The sequence below is a fragment of the Heteronotia binoei genome, chromosome 6 (genome assembly GCF_032191835.1).
Source record: "Heteronotia binoei isolate CCM8104 ecotype False Entrance Well chromosome 6, APGP_CSIRO_Hbin_v1, whole genome shotgun sequence".
Taxonomy (NCBI): Eukaryota; Metazoa; Chordata; class Lepidosauria; order Squamata; family Gekkonidae; genus Heteronotia; species Heteronotia binoei.
Genome location: NC_083228.1, coordinates 93,197,551 through 93,219,449, shown reverse-complemented (window position 1 = coordinate 93,219,449; position 21,899 = coordinate 93,197,551). Strand labels below are relative to the sequence as shown.

At 42.7% G+C, this 21,899-nt stretch overlaps 1 protein-coding gene across 1 annotated transcript in view; it reads right to left on the bottom strand.

The window, feature by feature from the left end:
- CLSTN2 (calsyntenin 2) overlaps nt 1-20,125 on the bottom strand; it is a 715,214-nt gene extending 695,089 nt beyond the window's left edge. The window contains exon 1 of the mRNA XM_060242174.1: nt 20,003-20,125. Within this exon, the coding sequence (XP_060098157.1) occupies nt 20,003-20,072 (70 nt within the window). The 5' untranslated portion in view covers nt 20,073-20,125. The remainder of the gene's footprint in view (nt 1-20,002) is intronic.
- Nucleotides 20,126-21,899: the final 1,774 nt, after the last annotated feature.

Here is a 21,899-nt window from a genome sequence, read left to right as displayed (position 1 = left end):
GCACCACATTTTAAAAAGGATATAGACAAGCTGGAACGGGTCCAGAGGAGGGCAACGAAGATGGTGAGGGGTCTGGAGACCAAGTCCTATGAAGAAAGGTTGAAGGAGCTGGGGATGTTTAGCCTGAAGAGGCAGTGGCTGAGAGGTGATATGATAACCATCTTCAAGTACCTGAAGGGCTGTCATATAGCGGATGGTGTGGAATTGTTTTCTGTGGCTCCGGAAGGTAGGACCAGAACTAATGGGTTGAAATTAAATCAAAAGAGTTTCCGGCTCAACATTAGGAAGAACTTTCTGACCATTAGGGTGATTCCTCAGTGGAACAGGCTTCCTCGGGAGGTGGTGGGCTCTCATTCCTTGGAGGTTTTTAAACAGAGGTTATATGGCCATCTGACAGCAACGAAGATCCTGTGAATTTAGGGGGGGGGGGGTGTTTGTGAGTTTCCTGCATTATGCAGGGGTTGGACTAGATGACCCTAGAGGTCGTTTCCAACTCTATGATTCTGTGAAAAGGCAGTACCCAGGTTTTAGAGAAAGAGAGGCATCCGATTCAAGGAGATAGCACCTATGCACATTTAGAATAATGTTGTGCCCCCCAACGTCCAGGCAAGCTGAGTCACTCACTCCAACAATGCTAACATGTTGTAGACCAGTGTTGTTCTCCCATAAATTATGAATATATTCAGTCAAAACTTAATGATCCAAACCATGGGCTCCTCATTAATGCTATTCAAAACAGAATACCAATTTATGACCATCAGGAATGGTAAGAAACAGTCCAACCTTGCAGTTATTCTGGCAGATTACTGTTTGGTTCCATTTTTCCAAAAGGCAAAAGCAAACTAGGGAGAGAGATATCAGTAGATACTAGCATGACAAGGGTGTCATTCAACTGCAAGAGTTTTCCAGTGTGTGCAACAGGGATGTCACCCAGCTGGAAGAGTTTGCCAATATTCTTGACAAACATGAATGCCCCAGTTGACATTTCTGTGCTCAGAGTTTTCACTTTCCATCAACCATTGATCCATCTCAGTGGCACTGGAAAAGCCTTGAAAGTCAACTGCTTGTATAAACCAGAGTAGTGATGAACTCTCCCTTTGCTCCCAGTATGATAGTGATTTAGACTCACTGTACTTAGTGAGAAAGTAGTATGTGAGATACTAAATACACTGTATTTAGTAAGGGTTCTGAAATCTGGAACTTGTTTTGCTTGGCACAGCTGCTTCATGACTGAGCTGCTATTTGTGACTAGCCAGTAGTCCATGTGCAAAATTTAGAAAGCCTGAATGTGAGGTTTCCTTTTCCATTCCCCTTCCTTCCCAAATTCTGTATTTTTACTAGTTGTAGTGTAGTTTGCGTCTCCACTTAACATTTAATTGGTCTAATTCAAATATATAATTCTTCTTCCACTAACTAAGTAGAATGCACTCACATCATCACTGAGTTTGCCAGCCGCTCAGCATAGTACACTTACAGAGGGAGATTTTCCACCAAGCATTCCAGCATTTGTTTTGCAAGAAGTACTCACATTCATTCAACAATAAGCAACAGACAGAGAGCATACTAATACTCCAATAATATTCTGCCAGTCTTACAAGGTGGTGGGCGTAATCAGCAATTTGTTTATTTGTTTGAGTGAGGAGAACATTGCCCTGAGAATTTCATTCCTTCCCACACCAATGGAAACAAATCCAAATGTTTTAAAAAACTCACATATTCAAGCAAAGCCAAATAAGGAAAAACATCTAAATACGATATTACATCCAGGTATCAGTTGCCTCCCCATCACCCTGGCCTGGAACAGGATTAAATTGAAAGCAAGATTTCTACGAGCGGAGATTACAATAATATTATACAGGCCTTCTCTCATCAGGAATAGCTAGCATAGTCAATGGCTGGCCATGCCAGACAAGAAGATAATTCTGTTGAGATCTATGCAAGGAAGGGAAAAGGAGATTATGCCCCACATCAACTAATGTGTGCCTGAACAAAGATCCTCCACTGCGTTCTGAAAACAATTATGTATATAGGGTTGCCAGGTCTGACTCAAAAAAATATCTGGGGACTTTGGGGGTGGAGCCAGGAGACTTTGGGGGTAGAGCCAGAAGCAAGGGTGTGACAACTATGAATGAACTCTGAAGGGAGTTCTGGCAGTCACATTTAAAGGGACCGCACACCTTTTAAATGCCTTCCCTCCATTTGGAAATAATGGATAGGTGCACCTTCTTTAGGGGGCTCATAGAATTGGACTCCCTAGTCCAATCTTTTTGAAACTTGGGTGTTTTGGTTTTTTTTAGAAAAGGCACCATATGCTATACTGAAAATCTGGTTCCTCTGTCTCAAAAAACAGCTTCCCCAGAGCCCCAGGTACCCACAGATCAATTCTCCATTATACCCTATGGGAATCAGTCTCCATAGGGTATAATGGAATGCCCAGAAGACATTTCCTCCACCCCCCACCACTTTCTGATAACCCTGAAGCAAGGGGGAGGGCCTCCAAACCAGGGGATCCCCTGCCCCCAACTGGGGATTGGCAACCCTATTTATGTGTACGATTTATATCCCACCATTACATTAAAAAGTCTCAAATTGGCTTACATGCAAAACAAGGTATTAGATTTAAAAAATTAAGATTGATTAAGGGTGCTTTCTATAACACCAAACTCTTTTGTTATAAGGAGAAATATATAACAAAAGAGTAAAATCCAAATATTGTTTCCATTTTTTAAAAGTTACAGGAGAATGTCTGTTTTGCCAATATGATGAAAAATAATGCCATTCAAAGTTGTTTTTTAAAAAAAAACATACACCAAAAATTGTTCTACAGAAAACCAAGAGATCTTATATCTACTATAGATCACATCCAACTGACAAATTAAAATTATCTATAATCCTCTAGTTGTGACAGCCTAACCCAGGATTCAACAATGCTGGATTCAAAATAAGATAATTAGTAATGACCACTAAAAGCTGTGAACCAATTATGTGATCAGTTGTTTTCAGAAACTGTAATAAACTTGGAGGGTAAAGGTCAATTTTCTAAAAGCAGTAGAGATACTGAACAACTGCACTCTAATCCTCAATTTTAAAAAAATAACATCCATACACCTGTTCTGCTTAAACTGAGAGAAAGAAAAGTCTCAATTTAAAAACTCACTGTAAAAAAATCCAAGAAGGATTACATTAAACACATTTCATACAGTGTGGAATCCCTTTTGTAGTTTATTATAAGAAGTCTTATCCCACATCACAAAGTTCTCTTTATGTTAAGAGTATGTCAGAGTTTTAAGAAAGGTGAGTGTGGGAGTGGGAAGAGTCACGTATAATACTACATACCCCCTTTCTGTACTAAATAATTCCTAATATGACAGTCTTTCACTATTAGCATTAACAGGACTTCCATAAACCTCCTTGGTATGTCGGGCTAGTTTTAGAGATGCTTTTACATTTCAGTACAGAGTGAAAAAACTAGGGAATGGTAACAAAGACCTTTAAAATTTATTTCTTCTTCCTTAGATTGGTAACCCTTAGGTATGTCGCTATTCAATTTCAGTTGCTAGGATATGTTAAGTCTGTCTTCTTTAAAAGCCCTACTCTAAATAAGATTGCTATTCAGCTGCCTCATAAATAACACTGCCTTCTGCCCTATATTTAACTCTGGTGGTATTTCTGAAAAGCTCAGTGGAGGATACTAAATCAACATCTTCTGCAAGCTATCTTAAGTTGTTCTGCTTATATATATTTTGAAGCTACCATTTAATTTAACAAAAGAGCATCACAGAGTCTTGCTGACACAATGAAAAGAGTTAGTATCTCTCTCAATAATTTTGTTCCCAGACCATTTTTAAAAAAAATAGAAAAGTATATTTAGAACATTTGTTTTAAGCAAAACTTCTCTTATTTCTTTTTCAACATTTAGACTTAAAAAAATATGATGTTCTTCATGTAGGGTTGCCAGATCAATGCTGGAAAATACCTGGAGACTTTAGGGGTAGGATACGGGAGAGGGCAGGGTTTGGGGAGGAGAAGGGCCTCAGTAGGGTACAATGCCGTAGAGTCCACCCTTCAAAGCAGCCATTTTTTCCAGGGGAGCTAATATCTGCCTTCTGGAGATGAGTTGTAAAAGCAGATTTCCAGGTCCCACCTGGAAGTTGGCAACACTAGCTTCATGTGTGGCTCCTATTGTTAGCCATCATATATCTTTCTTATTTAGCCAGTCCCTCACACACTGCCTGCAACCTTCAATCAATATACACTAACTTGGACTTACTTAATTTTGTCACATAGCGTGTTTCTACTCTGTTCACTTGCAACTGCAAAGAGACTGGTATTTGCATTAAATTGGGTTCATTGGTCTGGTACAAAGACAGGCAGTATGCACTTAAATTGCGGTATGCACTTAAACTGAAGTTGGTAAAATCTCACTATTAGAAAAGCGTTTTATAGCATTTTAACATGCAAACTGTACTTCAGTTTATACAAAAGCCTATGAGATGGATCACTTATCTCAGCATACAGATGGTAAAAAAGTCACCAAATTCATTCCAGTGCTATTATTTAATTCAGCACAATGTGTTCTAGTATAAACAGATGAACTGAAATTAGCTCAGTGCTTACCTGCGAACTTCTAAGTTTGTAGCAGTGTGTATGTATAGTAACGAGGGGATAGAACCATCTCAGGTAGACCTCACAAACACAAAAGGTTTTGTGGTTAAATTCTCAGGCTTGCTTTATAATCCTTATTATAATAAAAGCCTTCGCACGGTGGCAAAATCGAGCTCCCTCATTGGTTGTGTCTGGGAAGGACTGTGCAGTATCAGCCTTTGGCCCATCAAACTATCAGTCAAGAGAACTTGCGTGCCAATGGTTCAGTCTGCTCCTCTCTCCTGCCTGAGTGGTTGTTGCTAGCCAGCAAAGCTGATTCTCTCAGTGAAATGCAACCAACCATAGTTCTGGCAGTTACTTGTTCTCTCTACTCTCCCATTGGCTGAGCTGCCTGTTGCACTGATTCACAGAGCAGAGAAAGAAACCCTACCCTATATTGGCTGAGAGAGGGGCAAGGAGGGGAAACAGCCAGATAGATGCTTTCCTTGATTGGCTAAGTATTCTTCCCTATCCTCTTCTGGAAGGGGAAAACATGTTATCAGAGTGTCTTGATCTGAAAGGTATCACTACAGGACTTAGGGAGCATTCATTGGGACCAGTCCTGACTATGTTTGCCAGGTAGACCTTCTGTGATGGAGTTTGAGGAGGGCATAGAAGTCAGGCCTTCAGAGTGGGGCCTGGCAGACACAGGTTCTTGCTGTGGAACCTGATTGGGTGATTTCGGACCAACCATAAACTTCCAGCCTAACCCACAACCCAGGGTTGTGTGAGAGGAGAATGATATGAGCTGCTTTGGTCCCCTCCCCCCCCTTCCACTGTGGAGAAAGACTGTCATTCTCCTATATAGAGACTGTAGGGAAGGAGAAGGCAATGATCAGCTGAAGTCAAAGGGGATGGTAAATGGGAGGAGATAGGGTTGTCAACTCCAGGTTAGTAAATTCCTGGAGATTTAAGGGATGGAACCTGAAGATGGTGGGGTTTGAGGAGGGGTGGGACCTCAGACAGGTACAATGCCATGATAGAGGTTTACAAGATAATGCATGGAATGGAGAAAGTAGAGAAAGAAGTACTTTTCTCCCTTTCTCACAATACAAGAACTCGTGGGCATTCGATGAAATTGCTGAGCAGACAGGTTAAAACGGATAAAAGGAAGTACTTCTTCACCCAAAGGGTGATTAACATGTGGAATTCACTGCCACAGGAGGTGGTGGCGGCCACAAGTATAGCCACCTTCAAGAGGGGTTTAGATAAAAATATGGAGCACAGGTCCATCAGTGGCTATTAGCCACAGTGTATGTGTGTATATAACATTTTTTGCCACTGTGTGACACAGAGGGTTGGACTTGATGGGCCGTTGGCCTGATCCAACATGGCTTCTCTTATGTTCTTAATGCCATTTCCTCATGAGGAACCACTGTTGCCAGGTAAGGGCTGGAGATCACTCAGAATTACAACTGCTCTCCAGATGGCAGAGATCAGCTCCCCTGTAGAAAATAGTGGGTAGACTCTGTGTCATTATAACCTGCTGAGGCAGCTTTCCTCCTGCTTTGGTCTCCCTCTGGAGAAGGACTGTTTTTTTTCCTATATAGAGGCTGCAGAGAGGGGGGAGGGTATGGAAAGCTGAAGTCAAATCAATTTCTTTACAGAAAACAGCCACCTTGAGGTGCATACTCTATGGTATACCATAACATAACCAAGCCATGCAAAAAAAACCCCAGAACATGCCACATGCTCACACTATACTAAATGCCACAAGGCTGAATATGATAGGGAACGGCTGCAAAGAAATCACTACAAACCAAAGGAATGCTGAGTTTCAGCATCTGTGTGGCTGTCGTCATTCCTCCCCCGCCACCCCCCCCCCCCCAAAAAAAGGTTATTCTTCCTTATCTCCATTCTGGGCCTCTTTCAGGGCCTCTTTCAGAGCCACCACAGACACAGGGACACACACACAGAGGTGAGGAAGCCAGCATCTGTTTCAGCTGTTGGAGGACTGGGAAGACATGATCACCATCTTCAAGTACTTGAAGGGCTGTCATCTAGAGGATGGTGTGGAATTGTTTTCTGTGGCCCCAGAAGGTAGGACCAGAACCGATGGGATGAAATTAAATCAAAAGAGTTTCTGACTCAACATTAGGAAGAATTTCCTAATTAGACCATTAGCGCGGTTCCTCAGTGGAACAGGCTTCCTTGGGAGGTGGTGGGCTCTCCTTTTTTGGAGGTTTTTAAACAGAGGCTAGATGGCCATCTGACAGCAATGAAGATCCTGTGAATTGGGGGGGGGGGTATTTGTGAGTTTCCTGCATTGTGCAGGGGGTTGGAATTGATGACCCTGGAGGTCCCTTCCAACTCTATGATTCTATGACAATAGGGGGGGGGTGAATGAATGTTATGGGTGGGAGGACTGGGAAGGATGTGGGGGTAATTGAAAAGAAGTGGTTGGGGAGTGGGTGGTATTAAGATGAGGAGTTGGAAAGTTGGGGGTGGGAAGACATCAAGGGTAGGGGTAGGGAATGCCTTGATTTGGGTGGGTGGGAAGACAGCAAGGGTGGAGGGGCACTCACCCACAGCCTCTTTCTAGAGCCTGTTGTATTTTCCTTCACAACAGGCCTTATTCCTAGTGCAGGGGTGGCCAACGGTAGCTCTCCAGATGATTTTTGCCTACAACTCCCATGCTGGCTGGGGCTGATGAGAGTTGTAGGCAAAAAACATCTGGAGAGCTACCGTTGGCCACCCCTGTCCTAGTGTATTTATAATTTACTTAAAATATGTATTAATACCTTTTTCTTGTAGAACTCAAAGCAACTCAATGTAAATAAACCAACAATTTTAACAACTCCTAGAAGATAACAATTTAAAATCTCAATTAGGACTGCCAATAAATAAAAACTAAATTAGTCTAATGCAGCCCTAAATAATACAGTCCTCAACAGCCTCCTGAAGATAGAAAGTGAGGGAGCCAGGCAAACTCCCTGGAGAGGTTCTCTAATCATGTGCTGCCACTGAAAAGGCCCTCTTTCATATGCCCACCAAAAGAGCTTCTTTGATTGGTGGGACACTCAGGCAGGAACATATAGGAGAAGATGGTCCTTCAGATATCCAAGCCATGTAAAGTTTTAAGGGACAAAACCAATACCTTGAATTGGGTTCAGGAGACAATCAGTAGCCCATGTAATTGCTGTAGTATTGTGGATATATGTTCCCAATATCTGGCCTCAAACAGCAGTCTAGCCACAATATTCTGCACTAGCTGCAGCTTCTGGATGTTCTTCAAGGGTAGCCTCTAATAGAGCACATTGCAATAATTCAGTCTAGATATAACTAAGGTATGGATCACTTGTGGCTAGATCTGTCTGACCCAAGAATACATGAAGTTGGTGCACCAGACAATCTGGGCAAACACACTCTAAGTGACAGCAACCACCTGGTGTTATATCAAGCAGCACTCTAAGCTGTGAACCTGGCTTTTCAAGGGGAATATAATGCCTTCCAAGTCAGAATATATTTGAAGTCTCTGGTCTGCCTTTCTACTAACCCAGAAAACCTCTGTCTTCTCAGTTTCAGCTTGTTCACCCTCATCCAGACCATTAGTGACCCCTAGCACTGGTTCAGAATAAATGTTTGGAATTAAGTGGGAAAGATAGATAGATCTGGGTATCATCCATCTATTGGTGACCCAAACCACCTGATTAGGGATGGGTATGAACTGGAAAAATGCAGTTTGTGTTGGTTTGTGGCTGAACCATGAACCGAACCGGGAGGTTAGTTCGCAAACCAAACTGTTTCATGGCCCTGCAAACCCTTTTTAAATGGGGTTTGCAGAAAGCCTGAAAAACAGCTGAACAATGAGGAGCAGCCTGCTTTCTGCTGCTCAGCTATTTTGGACTCTCTTGAGCAGTCCCTTTAAACTTTAATATTCAGCCTCCCCCATTCAGCTGGTTTGAGGCTGACTTCCACAGTCACTGTAAAGTATAAAGGGACTGCACAAGACAGCCCAAAACAGATGAACAGCAAGAAGAGCCTCCCTACCACTCAGCTGTTTTTGCAGCTTTCATGAGAACAGAAAGCTAGTGTTTAAAGAGTCTGTATTCTGCTCTACCCATGAACTGAAACAAACTGCTTTATAAATTTGTGATAGTAGACAGATCATGAACTTCGTAAATTACAAACGGGAAAAAAATTGTAATGAATTTTCCTCCATAATTTGGTTCATGCTCATCCCTACTCCTGAGGACCTCTTCCAGTAGGTTCATTTAGATATTAAATAGCATGGGGGATAAGATGGAAACATGCAGAGCCCCACAAGCCAGTGACCATGGAGCAGAGCTCGTATCTCCCAACACTACCTGCTGAGGCCAATTCCCAGACAGGACTCAAACCATAGAGGCAGCTATGGTTGATTGATAGTATCAAAGTCCACTGAGAGATCCAGCAGTGCTAGCAATATTGCATTCCACCTATTTAGCTCTTGACGGAGGTAATCAACCAAGGCATCCAAAGCAGCCTCTGCTCCAAATCCTGGCTTGAATTGAAATGGGTCCACAAAATCAGTCTCTTCCAAGAAATCCTGGAGCAGAAAATTAATCTCTTCCAAAAACCACTTACTATAGCACCTTATCCAAGAATGGAAGACTGGAGACTGGCCTAAAGTTCTCCAACATAGTAGGACTCAGGGAGGTGCCCCCCCTCACAGAAGAGGTCTAATCACTGCCTCCTTGAGCACAGGAAACATAACTCCCAGTCTCAAGGAAGCATTTACCACTCTCCATACTCATTCAGCCAGCCCCCCCATGCCTTTTATCAACCAGGAAGGGCAAGGATTGAGAACACAGATGGTGGGGCTCAGCTGTCCTAGGATGTGCCTACATCCTCAGGGTCCATAAGCTGGAAAGTATCCATACAAATTGATCAGGCAGATGGCAAAGTAACATCACCTGAACATAGGGTTACCAGGTCCAACTCAGAAAATATCTGGGGACTTTGGAGGTGGAGTCAGGCAAGGTTGTAACAAGCATGATTGAACTCTGGCCATCATATTTAAAGGGACTGCACTCCTTTTAAATGCCTGCCATCCACTGGAAATCATGGAGGATAAGGGCACCTTTTGGGGGGCTCATAGAATTGGACCCCCTGGCCCAATCTTTTCTGAAACTTGGAGAGAGGCACCAGATGCTGTGCTGAAAATCTGGTGACTCTACTCAAAAACAGCACCCTTAGAGCCCCAGATACCCACATATTGATTCTCCATTATACCATATGGGAATTGGTCTCCATAGGGTATAATATAACGAAGAACCCAGCAGACATTCATCCCCCCCAGCTTTCTGATAACTCTGAAGTGGGGGAGGGCTTCCTTGCCCCAACTGGGGATTGGCATCTCTATCTGAACATGTATCCACACCAGCATCTAACCCAGATCAGATCACAGCAGGCTATTCTATAGTCAGAGTCCAGTTCCTTGGGGCTATTGTATAAAAGCACCAGAACTACATAAAACAGCTCAGCTGGCCAATTACATATAGATACAGTGGTGAAAAAGATGCCTCGCCCATCTCAGATGGAAAAACGTGGATTTGGCAGTGGCCGCTATCTGGGCCTCCATTAACAGTGAAGGCTCCAGTAGAACCCCCAAGCTCTTGACTCTGTGTGCCGCTTTCAGTGACACACCGTCAAAGACTGGGAGGGGGATTTCTCTTCCTAGAGTGCCACGACCCACGATCATTGCTGCCCCAGAATAGGCTCTAATATAGGTTCTATGTTATGTTTGATCAGTTTCAATCCAAGTTTTCCACCAGAGTGGTAGCTGTTGTCCCTCCATTTCATCACCATCAGTTCTCCAATGAACCAGGGAGATTGCTTGGTGCTATCTGGAATGTGGGGGAAGGGTGCTTAGGGTCCACTGTGTCAGCAGCCTGACCCATCTCCCTATTCCAGACAGTAGTCAGGGCTTTCACAGATTGGTCAGCAGCCAAGGTAGGAAAATCCCATAATCACATTTTAATAATAATAATAATAATACATTTTATTTATATCCTGCCCTCCCCGCCGAAGCAGGCTCAGGATGGCTCAAAACATGTAAATTCGATATACAATAAAACATTTGTACAATTCAATAAAAATACATTAAATAAAACCATCATTTAAAACCAACATTACTATTAAAAAATTAACATTTATGGTGCTACATCGCATATCTTCAATGAATTTAGTGGTGGAAACGTCAACAGCGGGTCTAACTTAACTCCATATTTAGACAAAGGCCATCTTAAAAAGAGTGGTCTTGCAGGCCCTGCAGAATTGATCAAGACTCTGCAGGGCCCGCACTTCATCCGGGAGTTGATTCCACCAGTGTGCAGCTACAATCAAAAAGGCCCATTCTCGTGTGGTCTTCAATTTACCCTCCTTTGCCCCAGGGATTGTCAACCAGTTTTTTTCCTGCTGACCTCAGTACTCTCTGGGGCTCATATGGGGAGAGATGGTCCCTAAGGTAGGCAGGCCCTCGACTATATAGGGCTTTAAAGGTAATAACCAGCACTTTGTAATGAACCCAATATACAACTGACAGCCAGTGCAGCTCGCGCAGCCCTGGTTGTATGTGCTCCCACTTCGGGAGCCCTAATAACAGCCTAGCTACCACGTTCTGCACCAGCTGCAGCTTCCGGGTTTGGTACAAAGGCAGCCCCATGTAAAGGGCATTACAGTAATCTAGTCTCAAGGTGACCATTGCATGGATCACTGTTGCTAAGTCATGACGCTCCAGGAAGGGGGCCAACTGCCTCGCCCATCTCAGATGGAAAAACGTGGATTTGGCAGTGGCTGCTATCTGGGCCTCCATTAACAATGAAGGCTCCAGTAGAACCCCCAAACTCTTGACTCTGTGTGCCGCTTTCAGTGACACACCGTCAAAGACTGGGAGGGGGATTTCTCTTCCTAGAGTGCCACGACCCAAGTAAAGGACCTCCGTCTTCATTGGACTCAGCTTCAACCTACTCAGCCTGAGCCAACCTGCCACGGCTTGCAATGCTAGGTCCAGATTTTTTGGGTCGCAGTCAGGCCGACCATCCATTAGTAGATAGAGCTGGGTGTCATCTGCATATTGATGACACCCAAGCCCATACCTCCGGGCAATCTGGGCAAGGGGGCGCATGTAGATGTTAAATAACTTCGGACAGAGGACTGCCCCTTGTGGCACCCCACAATCTAGTGAGTGCCTCTGCGACAGCTCTTCCCCAATTGCCACCCTTTGTCCCCATCCATCAAGGAAGGAGGAAAGCCACTGTAAGGCCAGCCCCCTGATCCCTGAGTCGGCAAGCCGGTGGGTCAGTAACTGATGGTCGACCGTGTTGAACGCAGCCAACAGATCTAACAACATCAGCACCGCCATGCCGCCTCGATCCAGATGCCGCTGGAGGTCATCTACCAAAGCGACCAGCATTGTCTCCATCCCATGACCCGGGCAGAAGCCGGACTGGTAAGGATCTAAGTATCTGGTAAGGATCTAAGGATTTTCAGTATGTAGTGAACTGTGCACTGCAGATTCAAAAGAGCAAAGAAAAAAAAAACTATGAAAAAATCAACTGCATATATTAAAGTAACTGTACTCCATAGAACATGAATTAAAGTGAATGTAACAGAATAATGAAACAGCACTTAATTAAAAATTACATCAATTCAATATAATAACTCTCAGTTCTTTTATATTAACACACTATGATTACCAGCAATTTTGAATTGGCATATACTGTATCTTTTGGATTATGCAAGCAAAGACCATCAAAAATTAGGAAGCATTTCCACTGTTTAACAATGCATTGAACAGAAGCCAGAAGTTCTCTCCTATCCTTTCCTTCCTCCCTCAGCCCTAAGCAGGAAAACACTGCTTCATTCTATACAATAGTTTCATTAAAAAGACATTTTCACATAAGGTTACAAGACCCCCCAATAGAGGCAGGGGTCCCCTGCTACGAAGCCATGCCCCTCAGCTGCAGATCAGCCGACTGTCAGGAGGGAGTTATCAGGAAAAAGAGGAAGCCCAGGCCACATCACTGACATTGCACAGGAAGTGACATAATCACACCATCAATGTCCAGGCAATGCTCAGGTATTTGGGCAAAAACTCTGGTAGAAGCTATTTTTACCATTGAGTTTTTGCCCAAGTACCACAACATCAAAGCAATATCATAGCACGATGACATCACTTGCTGTGCAATGCTAGCAATGTGACCTGGGCCTTCCTCTTTCTCCTGGTATGTCCATATCTATCCCCTACCTGATAACCTTACTTTCACATTTATACACTTCAATATCCAAAAAACAATTAGACAGCAATGAAGCGTCATACTGATTTATTACAGCGCTGCATAAATGTACACCCAAAATCCAAGATCCCTGGTCAGCAGACTGGTTAAAGTTTTACAGAACAGAAGGTGTATAATAATGGATCATTTTGTAATTACAGTTCTTTTCCTTAATTCACACTGTTCTCCTCACCCCAGCATTTTATGGATTATTATTTTCTGGGACATAGAATTCAGACAGGATAGACTGTGCAAACACTTCTTTCCCTGCTTACTTTTAGGCAGGAGCTCTTCTCAGCATTTAAATACCCAAGGGGAAAAAATAGATGTGGTACTATAATTATTCACACAGGTGTGACTGATAGAGGATAACAAGAATGACTTTAAAGCACTGTAGGATAGCATGGAAGATTAAGCATATATAAAATGCCATTTAGAATTGCTGGAAAGTACTTTTTATACTGTCCATTTATGTAATGGTCAATGTAGAAAAAATGCAATTGCACAGTATAACCAATGCTGGTATGACAATGACAAATTACCCCCAAATAAAGGATGTTAAGTTGAACTTATACAGTAGCTACCTTCTATAAAAATGGCTTATGATTTTTAAGGAAAAGATTCCCGTCTTTTTAAAAAAGATACATATTACTTATTTTCAAGTGTGGTAATTTAAGTGTTGTGCAAGCATGTCAATCAAGCAGCCAGTACATGCAGCTGTGTGTGTTTTAACCAATCAATATTCAGTTAATGGTTGAATGTTAGTGTATGTGTGCTTGACACTGAGAAGAAACCAAAGTGGGACATAAAGCATCAGCATCTCCCCTTATTGGGGACAGTCAACTCACACATCTTTCCTTTACTCTAAACTGCAGACTGGGATATCCCTATCTCTGGGTTTATCCAGGAAAATGATCTCTCCCCCCTTGAGAACTAAGGTGTATCACCACTCTCTTGATGAAAGAGAAGCTCCATGTTCTGTCCCCCAAATACTAATTATTACTCTGCATTCTGTATGTATTTACCATTGCTCACAGATTGAGCCATCGTGCTTTCTGCCCTGTTTTCTGCCCTCATTTTTTCAGCTCCCTTACAAATCCACATCCTTTTTCCAACTGAAAACCAGCTCATAAACCAAGATAAAATCAAGGCAAGTGTCAGGTGTGCAGTATTATTTACCCAACTTTATAATGACATTGCTATGAGAAACTGGCTATGTGACTGCTTTGCCACAAATACAACTTTCATCTGTATCTGTTCTTACTGGAAGCACAGCTTATGAGTGGTACAGTAAATGGGAACTGTGCTATGATTTCTGCTTGTAGGAAAGCAAGGACAGAGCCACTAAAACCACAGCTCATTCTCAACACACTGAATGGAACAATATTTTCGTAGTTGAATATATTCTATTTCTTCATACGTTTTTTTTTTCACATTCCCTGCTGAAAAGTTGGACAAGACTTTGATACTTGACCATTTTGAGACAATTACATATATTGTGAAGTATATCTTACACCTGAGGAGGAAAGGCAGCATGGTATATAGCCCAATCTCATCAGATCTCAGAAGCTTAGAGCAGTGTCAGTACTTGGAAAAGAGACCACCACGGAAGGCTCTGAAGAGGAAGGCAATGGCAAACCACCTCCGCTTCCCACTTGCCTTGAAAGCCCCTTGATGGGATCAGCACAAATCAGCTGCAGCTTGATGGCATTTTACACACATGTCATACTCAACTAGGTTACAGTTTTAACTGACTTCTTTATATCACATATTGGTAAAGCTATAAAAGAGAAAACAAGGAGGGCAGAATCTCAAATGCACAGTAGTCCAAAAAGAAAGGGTGTGTGTCCTGTGTACTTCTCAGGTGTACCAGGTTTCTCTAAGGCCACATGTTCAATCACTCTAAATTTGATCAGGTCTTCAACAACAATTCTCCTAAATGGAAGTGGGTTGTGACTTGATGGCCCACAACATACACACATACATTTGCTAAACTTGCCCATCCATGCTTGTCAAATCATATCTTGCCTTGTCTCATCTGGTGAGTTCCTTCTCAACCCACCACTTGCCTGTTTGATCTAATCCAGTATGACATCATTGTTGTTGGGTAAACTGTAGAGTTATGTCTAGTAATTCTCTTGGGATTTTTAAAAGAATGGTGCTGGAGCCAAAAAACCATGAGTGTAAGTCTATGCCTGGAGAACTTTCCCACCTCCCCCATTCTCTGCATAACCTTGCTTCTGAGGTATGGAATATTTTAGGCAATAGAGAAGGGTGCCATGAAGAAAGCTGCAGCTTTCTGTAGAAAGAAATCATAGATCATTCCTTGTGGGAGCAGAAAATCTACTCAAGAAAATGCACCATTGGTTTCTACAGCCCTGGAAAGACTTATTCTAATTCAGGGCTCCACAACAGCATCACATTATTTAAACCTTCTCTTGGACAACAGATCCAAAATAGATGTTCCAATTATAGCTGAAGTAAATTGGACATCTATTTCAGTCACCTTTTATATGCAAAATCATGCCAAACGGGGTCTAAGGAAGGTTTTCACTAGTGCAAGAACAAATTAGTATTGTTTGCTATCTCACCTAAACACACATGGTTGTGCTCATGCTGCTGTTCTGACAATTTGCATGACAGGGATTATAAAAGTCACTTAAGCCCCCACCCAAAGGTCAAAAATCTAGTGGGGGTGGGAATCAGTGGCTGCTTTTTAGCTAAGCCAGATTTCATTACTACAAGGATTATACTTCCTTAAAATTGTATAACCTTCTCTGGCTTAGTAGACACCTATTGGATATAGAAGTTTGAATAAGTTTCCCACAAAACATGTCACTATTTCCCAATACATATACTCAGAACACAAACAGCATTTTATCATTGTTAGCCATTTCAGATCACCTGACTGCAGGACTAAATATATATTAACTATTGGAAAGACTTTCTTTTGGGCAAATAAGGCAAAATGGAGGTTACTATCCAAGGAACCTTAAATTATGCACTAAGGGAGAACATGGGTATGGTATAGGAGAACTGATCTAACATAAATGTTTTCTTTAGCATCTGATACAAAAAAATCCCTGTAAATTTTCTTGGGGTGTGACACATAATATCAAGTGTATTTAGGGAGGGATGGTGGCTCAATGGTAGAGCATCTGCTTGGTAAGCAGAAGGTACCAAGTTCAATCCTGGTATCTCTGACTAAAAAAGGTCCAGGCAAATAGGCATGAAAAACCTCAGCTCGAGACCCTGGAGAGCTGCTGCCAGTCTGAGTAAACAATACTGACTTTGTTGGACCGAGGATCTGATTCAGTATAAGGCAGCTTCATATATTTATATGTATTCTCTAGTGTTCTTCCACTTCCAATAGGAGGTTTGGAAGGAGGTGCATAATATACAAAGCAGAGAATCAGACTCCTGGTACAAGGTCACACATCTCTGCTATAAAAAATAAAAAGTATCCTAAGAACTTCCTGTGTAAAAATTCCATCCAGCATTGGTTTCATCTCTGTTTTCAAATGTATGCCATAAAATGCAGCAACTTCACTCCCTAGAATTAACAACAATTTACAAACATCGATGTCTTCAACACTTTTATGAGTAGATCCAAGTGGGCAGCCATGTTGGTCTGAAGCAATAGAACAAAGCAGTAGACAAGTGCACCTTTAAGACCAACTAAGTTTTATTCAGAATGTAAGCTTTCATATGCTCGTAAGCAGACTTCATCAGACTTTTATGAGTAGGAATACAGTAATTTTGTGTCAGTTGGTTTAAGGGGGGAAATCCACACCAAAAGTATAAGAACCTGTACTTTCTTGACTCAAATAATTTCCAATATTAATGGTAGTGCATTGTAGTATTTCTATATGCATAAGACATTAAATGGATTTTACCACATTGAACACACATGCATTCATAAACTAGTCAATGATTTGGAGGTTTCATACGAATAAACCATAGTATATTTTGTCTAGCATACTATCAAGATCTGATTAACACATTCAATGCCCATTCTTAATCATTCTCCACTAGGAATAACAATTTTAGATTAGAGACCTTCTGCAGAAGTTTTCACAATTATTCCAATGTCAAGGATAATATATAGAAGAAGAAGATATTGGATTTATATCCCACCCTCCACTCTGAAGAGTCTCAGAGCGGCTCACAATCTCCTTTACCTTCCTCCCCCACAACATACATCCTGTGAGGTGGGCAGGGCTGAAGAGGGCTCTCACAGCAGCTGCCCTTTCAAGGACAACCTCTGCCAGAGCTATGGTTGACCCGAGGCCATTCCAGCAGGTGCAAGTGGGGGAGTGGGGAATCAAACCCGGTTCTCCCAGATAAGAGCCTGCACACTTAACCACTACACCAAACTGGCTACACCAAACCACTACACCAAACAGATGTATTGGGATGGGAGGGATGGAAAAAAGTGAAATAGGCAGGAATAAATTTATGAAATACCATGTACATTGATGGCACTATATAAATAAATATTTGACAAAACTGTGTCAAAACGCACAAAGCCCAGTTCAGAAACATAATGCCAAAATTATACTCCCTTCCTCATAGGTTTATGATGCTCTACGTCTATGCTTGCCTGTGCACAGAATCTTTACTTTGGCTCTATTAGGCAGTTCTTTTTAACAGCCAATAGAAGAACGCCATACAGGAGTTGCTCCTTATCTCCTACTCCTTGTTGCTGGGGGAAAAAAAAAGTAGTATCTTCAAAATCCAAGAAGAGCACAGCTGAATAGAAAGCAGCAAATATAAACTGAGCACCAGATTTTCTAGCTACTGTCTTTGGTTAGACCCACATAAAGTATGTATCAAGACCTCAAACCAGAACATCATGTTTCAAGCCTCCAGGCAAATTTATAACAAGTTCCCAAACAAATCAAATAGAAGCAAATGTCAATGTAATCCTGGGACTGTGATAAGTGCATCAATCATAATGAATTTCAGCTGTTAGTTGCTAACTTCTTTTTAAAAAAATCAAAGCACTGACACCTCTTACAAAGAAACACAACAGGAAAAATACAAAATATTATGCATAGCTTTTTCTTAGTTATTGACAAAAAATAAAAAACATGCATACTAGAAAAAGTAAAGATCACCACCTGAAAAGAAATATTTAAATGTTTTACATCAGGATGAATACTTAACATTTTTGCTGACATCCATTTTTGCTCTTCCAATAATGTTCAGTGTCTTTTTCATAAAGCATTAAACATCATGTAAAACCACTGAAACCTAAGAATGCACTTTGCAGCCCTCCAGTGGTAAAGCAGAATGTGGAAATCTTGAAAGAGTTCAGATGTACCATCCTCTTTAAGGCACAACACTTTCTAAATACCAAGAATAGCAGCAAACATGTATGCACTAAAAGAGTATGCTGTGGAGCAATTATATCAGAGGTGGCAAATGGCATAATTATCAAGAGGGATCAAAATGTGAGTATTCTCTTGGTCTCACTCTGATCAACATTTGCATTCAACTGCACACATTTCCAGAAAGTCTGAGATAAGTTGACATACTGGTGACCTTTTTATTTGTTTCTTGTTCCTTTGTGCCATATAGTCAAATAATTTATACTCTGGCTGATTCTCAAAGCTTAACAAGTTACTAACTTGTATATATACAAACAATCATAAAACACAACTCTCAGTCTCCAAACCCAACCATTATCTTTTAAAATAAGGAATCAGAACAATTTCTCAAAGCAGTTGAACAGTAAAAGTTGTTGTCACTTCTGCTTAGAACTATACCCTTGGTATCCTTGTGTAAGATAATGGGAAAAGGTCTAAGAAAGAGAAAACAATTAAGTATTAAGAGCCAAGACAAACCACATAGGCCAAGTTAAGCAGCAGCTTCTTTACAGAAAAACTGCCTGCCTTTTAAACAGAAGTTGCTAACCCATATAATTAAAATAATTTACAGTGTGTTTCATCATAGAGGGACTACTGATAATCAGTGGGTTTTAAAAAAATGCTCCCAGGACTATTTCCCTTATGGGAAAGGGAGGAATATAAATTCACAGAAATAAAATAAATAAATAAATAAATTATTCCTTAGCTGCCCAATTTATTCTTCTCTGTCATTGCCTTTCTTTGGAAACAACTGCCATCAAGATTTATCTAAATACTGTAATGAGGTTTCTTGATCGAAGTCCCAGTATGAATCCCAAAATTGAATTTGAACTTCCAAACTGTGTGGACAATCCCAGCAATAGTTAAACGCGAGTCTTTACCCTTTATTTGTTTCGGGTACCTAAAAGGTGTTTGTGCGAAGTGAGAACCAAGCAACAAGTTACTCCTGTGGGGAGTGTGTGCGCGCGCGTCCGTAGGCGCGCCGGCTTCCCCACACATTCAGAGTTCCCCCTAGCCTGAGGTCAGGCAACGGTGTCCCTGCAAAAGACTCCGTTATAGATTCATCTCTAAAAGGCAAGCAAACATTTTGCCCCGCTGTGGCTTCCTAATCGTTTCCTTCAATCTCCTCCGGGCGTGAATTTGCAGCCGCCGCCTGCTGCCCTGAGCTCAGCAAAGTAATCTATTTAAGCCGCCGAGAGCGAGCGCCAGAGCATCCGTCACCGCGAGCAGATGTGCTCGAGACGCTTAACCTTCGCAGACGCTAAATAGCCCAATCCTGGTAGCGCCGCACGCGCGTCTCATTCCTCAGAACTCCAAGCGTCTCCCTCGAGACGCCTCAAACTTTCAGTGCCTCTGTTTCCCCCAAGGCTCACGTACATTGAAAGAGTCCCTTCCCCTCTTCCCGCGGTCCCACCCCTCCCGCCGTTGGGCGTGTGGGCACGATCCAGGACACCTGCTCCGTCCCGGCGAAAGACGCCCCGTGGGTCGATGCGCTCAGAAAGCGAAGCAAAACAAACAAACGATCGCCAGCAGTGAGCTGTTGGGCACCACAGCGTCTCCTCTCACACACAACGCCCAAACCCGCCAGACACAACAAAAGCACCTCCTCTTCCTTTGGCGCCCTCAGAGGTGCCCCTTCAGCTCTCCAGCCAAGCGAACCAGGCGGCATCCCTCACACCTGCGCAGCCCACACCCGGGATGGGAAAAGGCGAAGAAGACTTGCCCTACCTTTGGCGGCGAGGAGACCGCTGACCCCCAGCAGTAGCAGTAGCAGCGCCCACTCCCCACACGGCTTCATCCTCTCAGGGCACCGGGACGTGCTTTATTATTAGCGGGAGTCCTTCCTCAACCCGTCGGGTTGCTCAGGGCTGCGCTCCCTCAGTCGCCTTTGCCTCGCCCGGCTGTGGCAACGGCGCGGCGAGAGGAGAGGAGAGGAGAGAGGGCAGAAGCAAAAGCAGCCGCGACACGGCGTCTGCGGCTGCTATTATTATTATTACTGCCGCTGCCGCTCAGTCACTCACAGTCTTTAGCGCCAGGACCAGAGCAGCTCTCCGGCTTTCACCGCGGGACTGCTGCGACGTCACTGGGAGGAGATACGTAAATATTCATGAAGCAAGGGTGGGGGGAGAAGGAGGCACGCTGGAAGGAGGCTCGGCGTTCTGTTCCCTTCGGAACCGCGTGGAAAGCCCCCGCAGGAAGGGGTGGACGGAGATGTACGTTGCCAAACCTTCCTCCCAGTCCCAACATTTGACTCCAGAGCAATTGGATTAGGGGAATATTTCAGATTCTTTCTTCAGGCTCTGTGGGAAAAGGGCGAGTTTATCAGTACGCCCAGAGAGCAAAGAAGCAGGACAGGGGAATGTAGGTAACTCGGATTTGGACTGGTTCAAACAACGATGGTCTCCGTAATAACTTCATAACTCGAGTTACATTTATACCTGAGAATAACCGATTGCCTTCTGCCTGGTTTGGTGGGGAAGTATTGTGAAAACTGGGCAGATCATGTGTACGTAGATTACATATATGTATGTATCTGGTTCATACACAGCTTCCTGCCTGTGACTGCTGCATCGTCATATGTATGAGATCTGCCAAGTCAGTCCATTATGGTACAAAACTGCATAGGTAAATTAATTAAGCTAAGCAACAACATTGCATCATACGAGTTCCATAAATGAACGTTCATATGGAGAGATAGCTATAGGCTTTAGATAAGGGTTATGTAATGTTTGCATTCAATCACACATGAACCCTGATTACAACTTGTTTTAGCTCTTGAGTAGTGCTAGGCTGTCTTCAGTCTCCTAAAGTCAGCTTTTATGTATATATAAACATTGGCACATGAGAAAAATCCCAGTATACACACACACACACACACACACATAATTTACTGGAATTTTTCTCATGTGCCAACATTTACTAATTTACTAATCAACAGTAAATATTCAGGATCATTTAACAATAAAGGCACACCCAACTGTGTGAAGTGACCTGAATATGAACTCTAGCTGGACCCAACAAACGTTCTTTGCAAGAGGTCCAACAAGCCTAGAAATTAGTATCCTATCTGTCTTTTTCTACTTTAGACTACAGTTGGCATTGAGGGGAAAGGCATTCTACACATATTCAAAGACAATATATCTGAAAACCACAATACCTGATCCCCTCATCTGATGAAGTGTGCTTAGAGAGCACATGAAATCTTACTTTCTAAACAATACTTGGTTGGTCTTAAAGGTGCACCTTGACTCCTGCTTTGTTCAACTGCTTTAGATCAACAGGGCTGGCCACTTGAATATATCTGAAAATTGGTTTTGTCAGCAACAGGCAGGGGGAAGGCTCTTTCTAGGCTGTTTTGGCCTTTGAGGGAGAACCATGGAGCCCAGTCCTGACTACAGTTGTCAGGTCCAGGTTGGTGGGAAATTTCTTGGAGATTTTATGGTGGAGTCTAAGGAAGCCAGAGTTTGGGGAGGAAAGAGCCCTCAACTGAATATAATGCCATAGAGTCGACCCTTCAAAGCATTTATTTTCTCCAAGGGGTTGTCTGGAGTTTAGTTGTGATAACAGGACATATTCATGCTTCACCTGGAAGCTGGCTACCATAGGCCCACCTGCTTGCTACTAT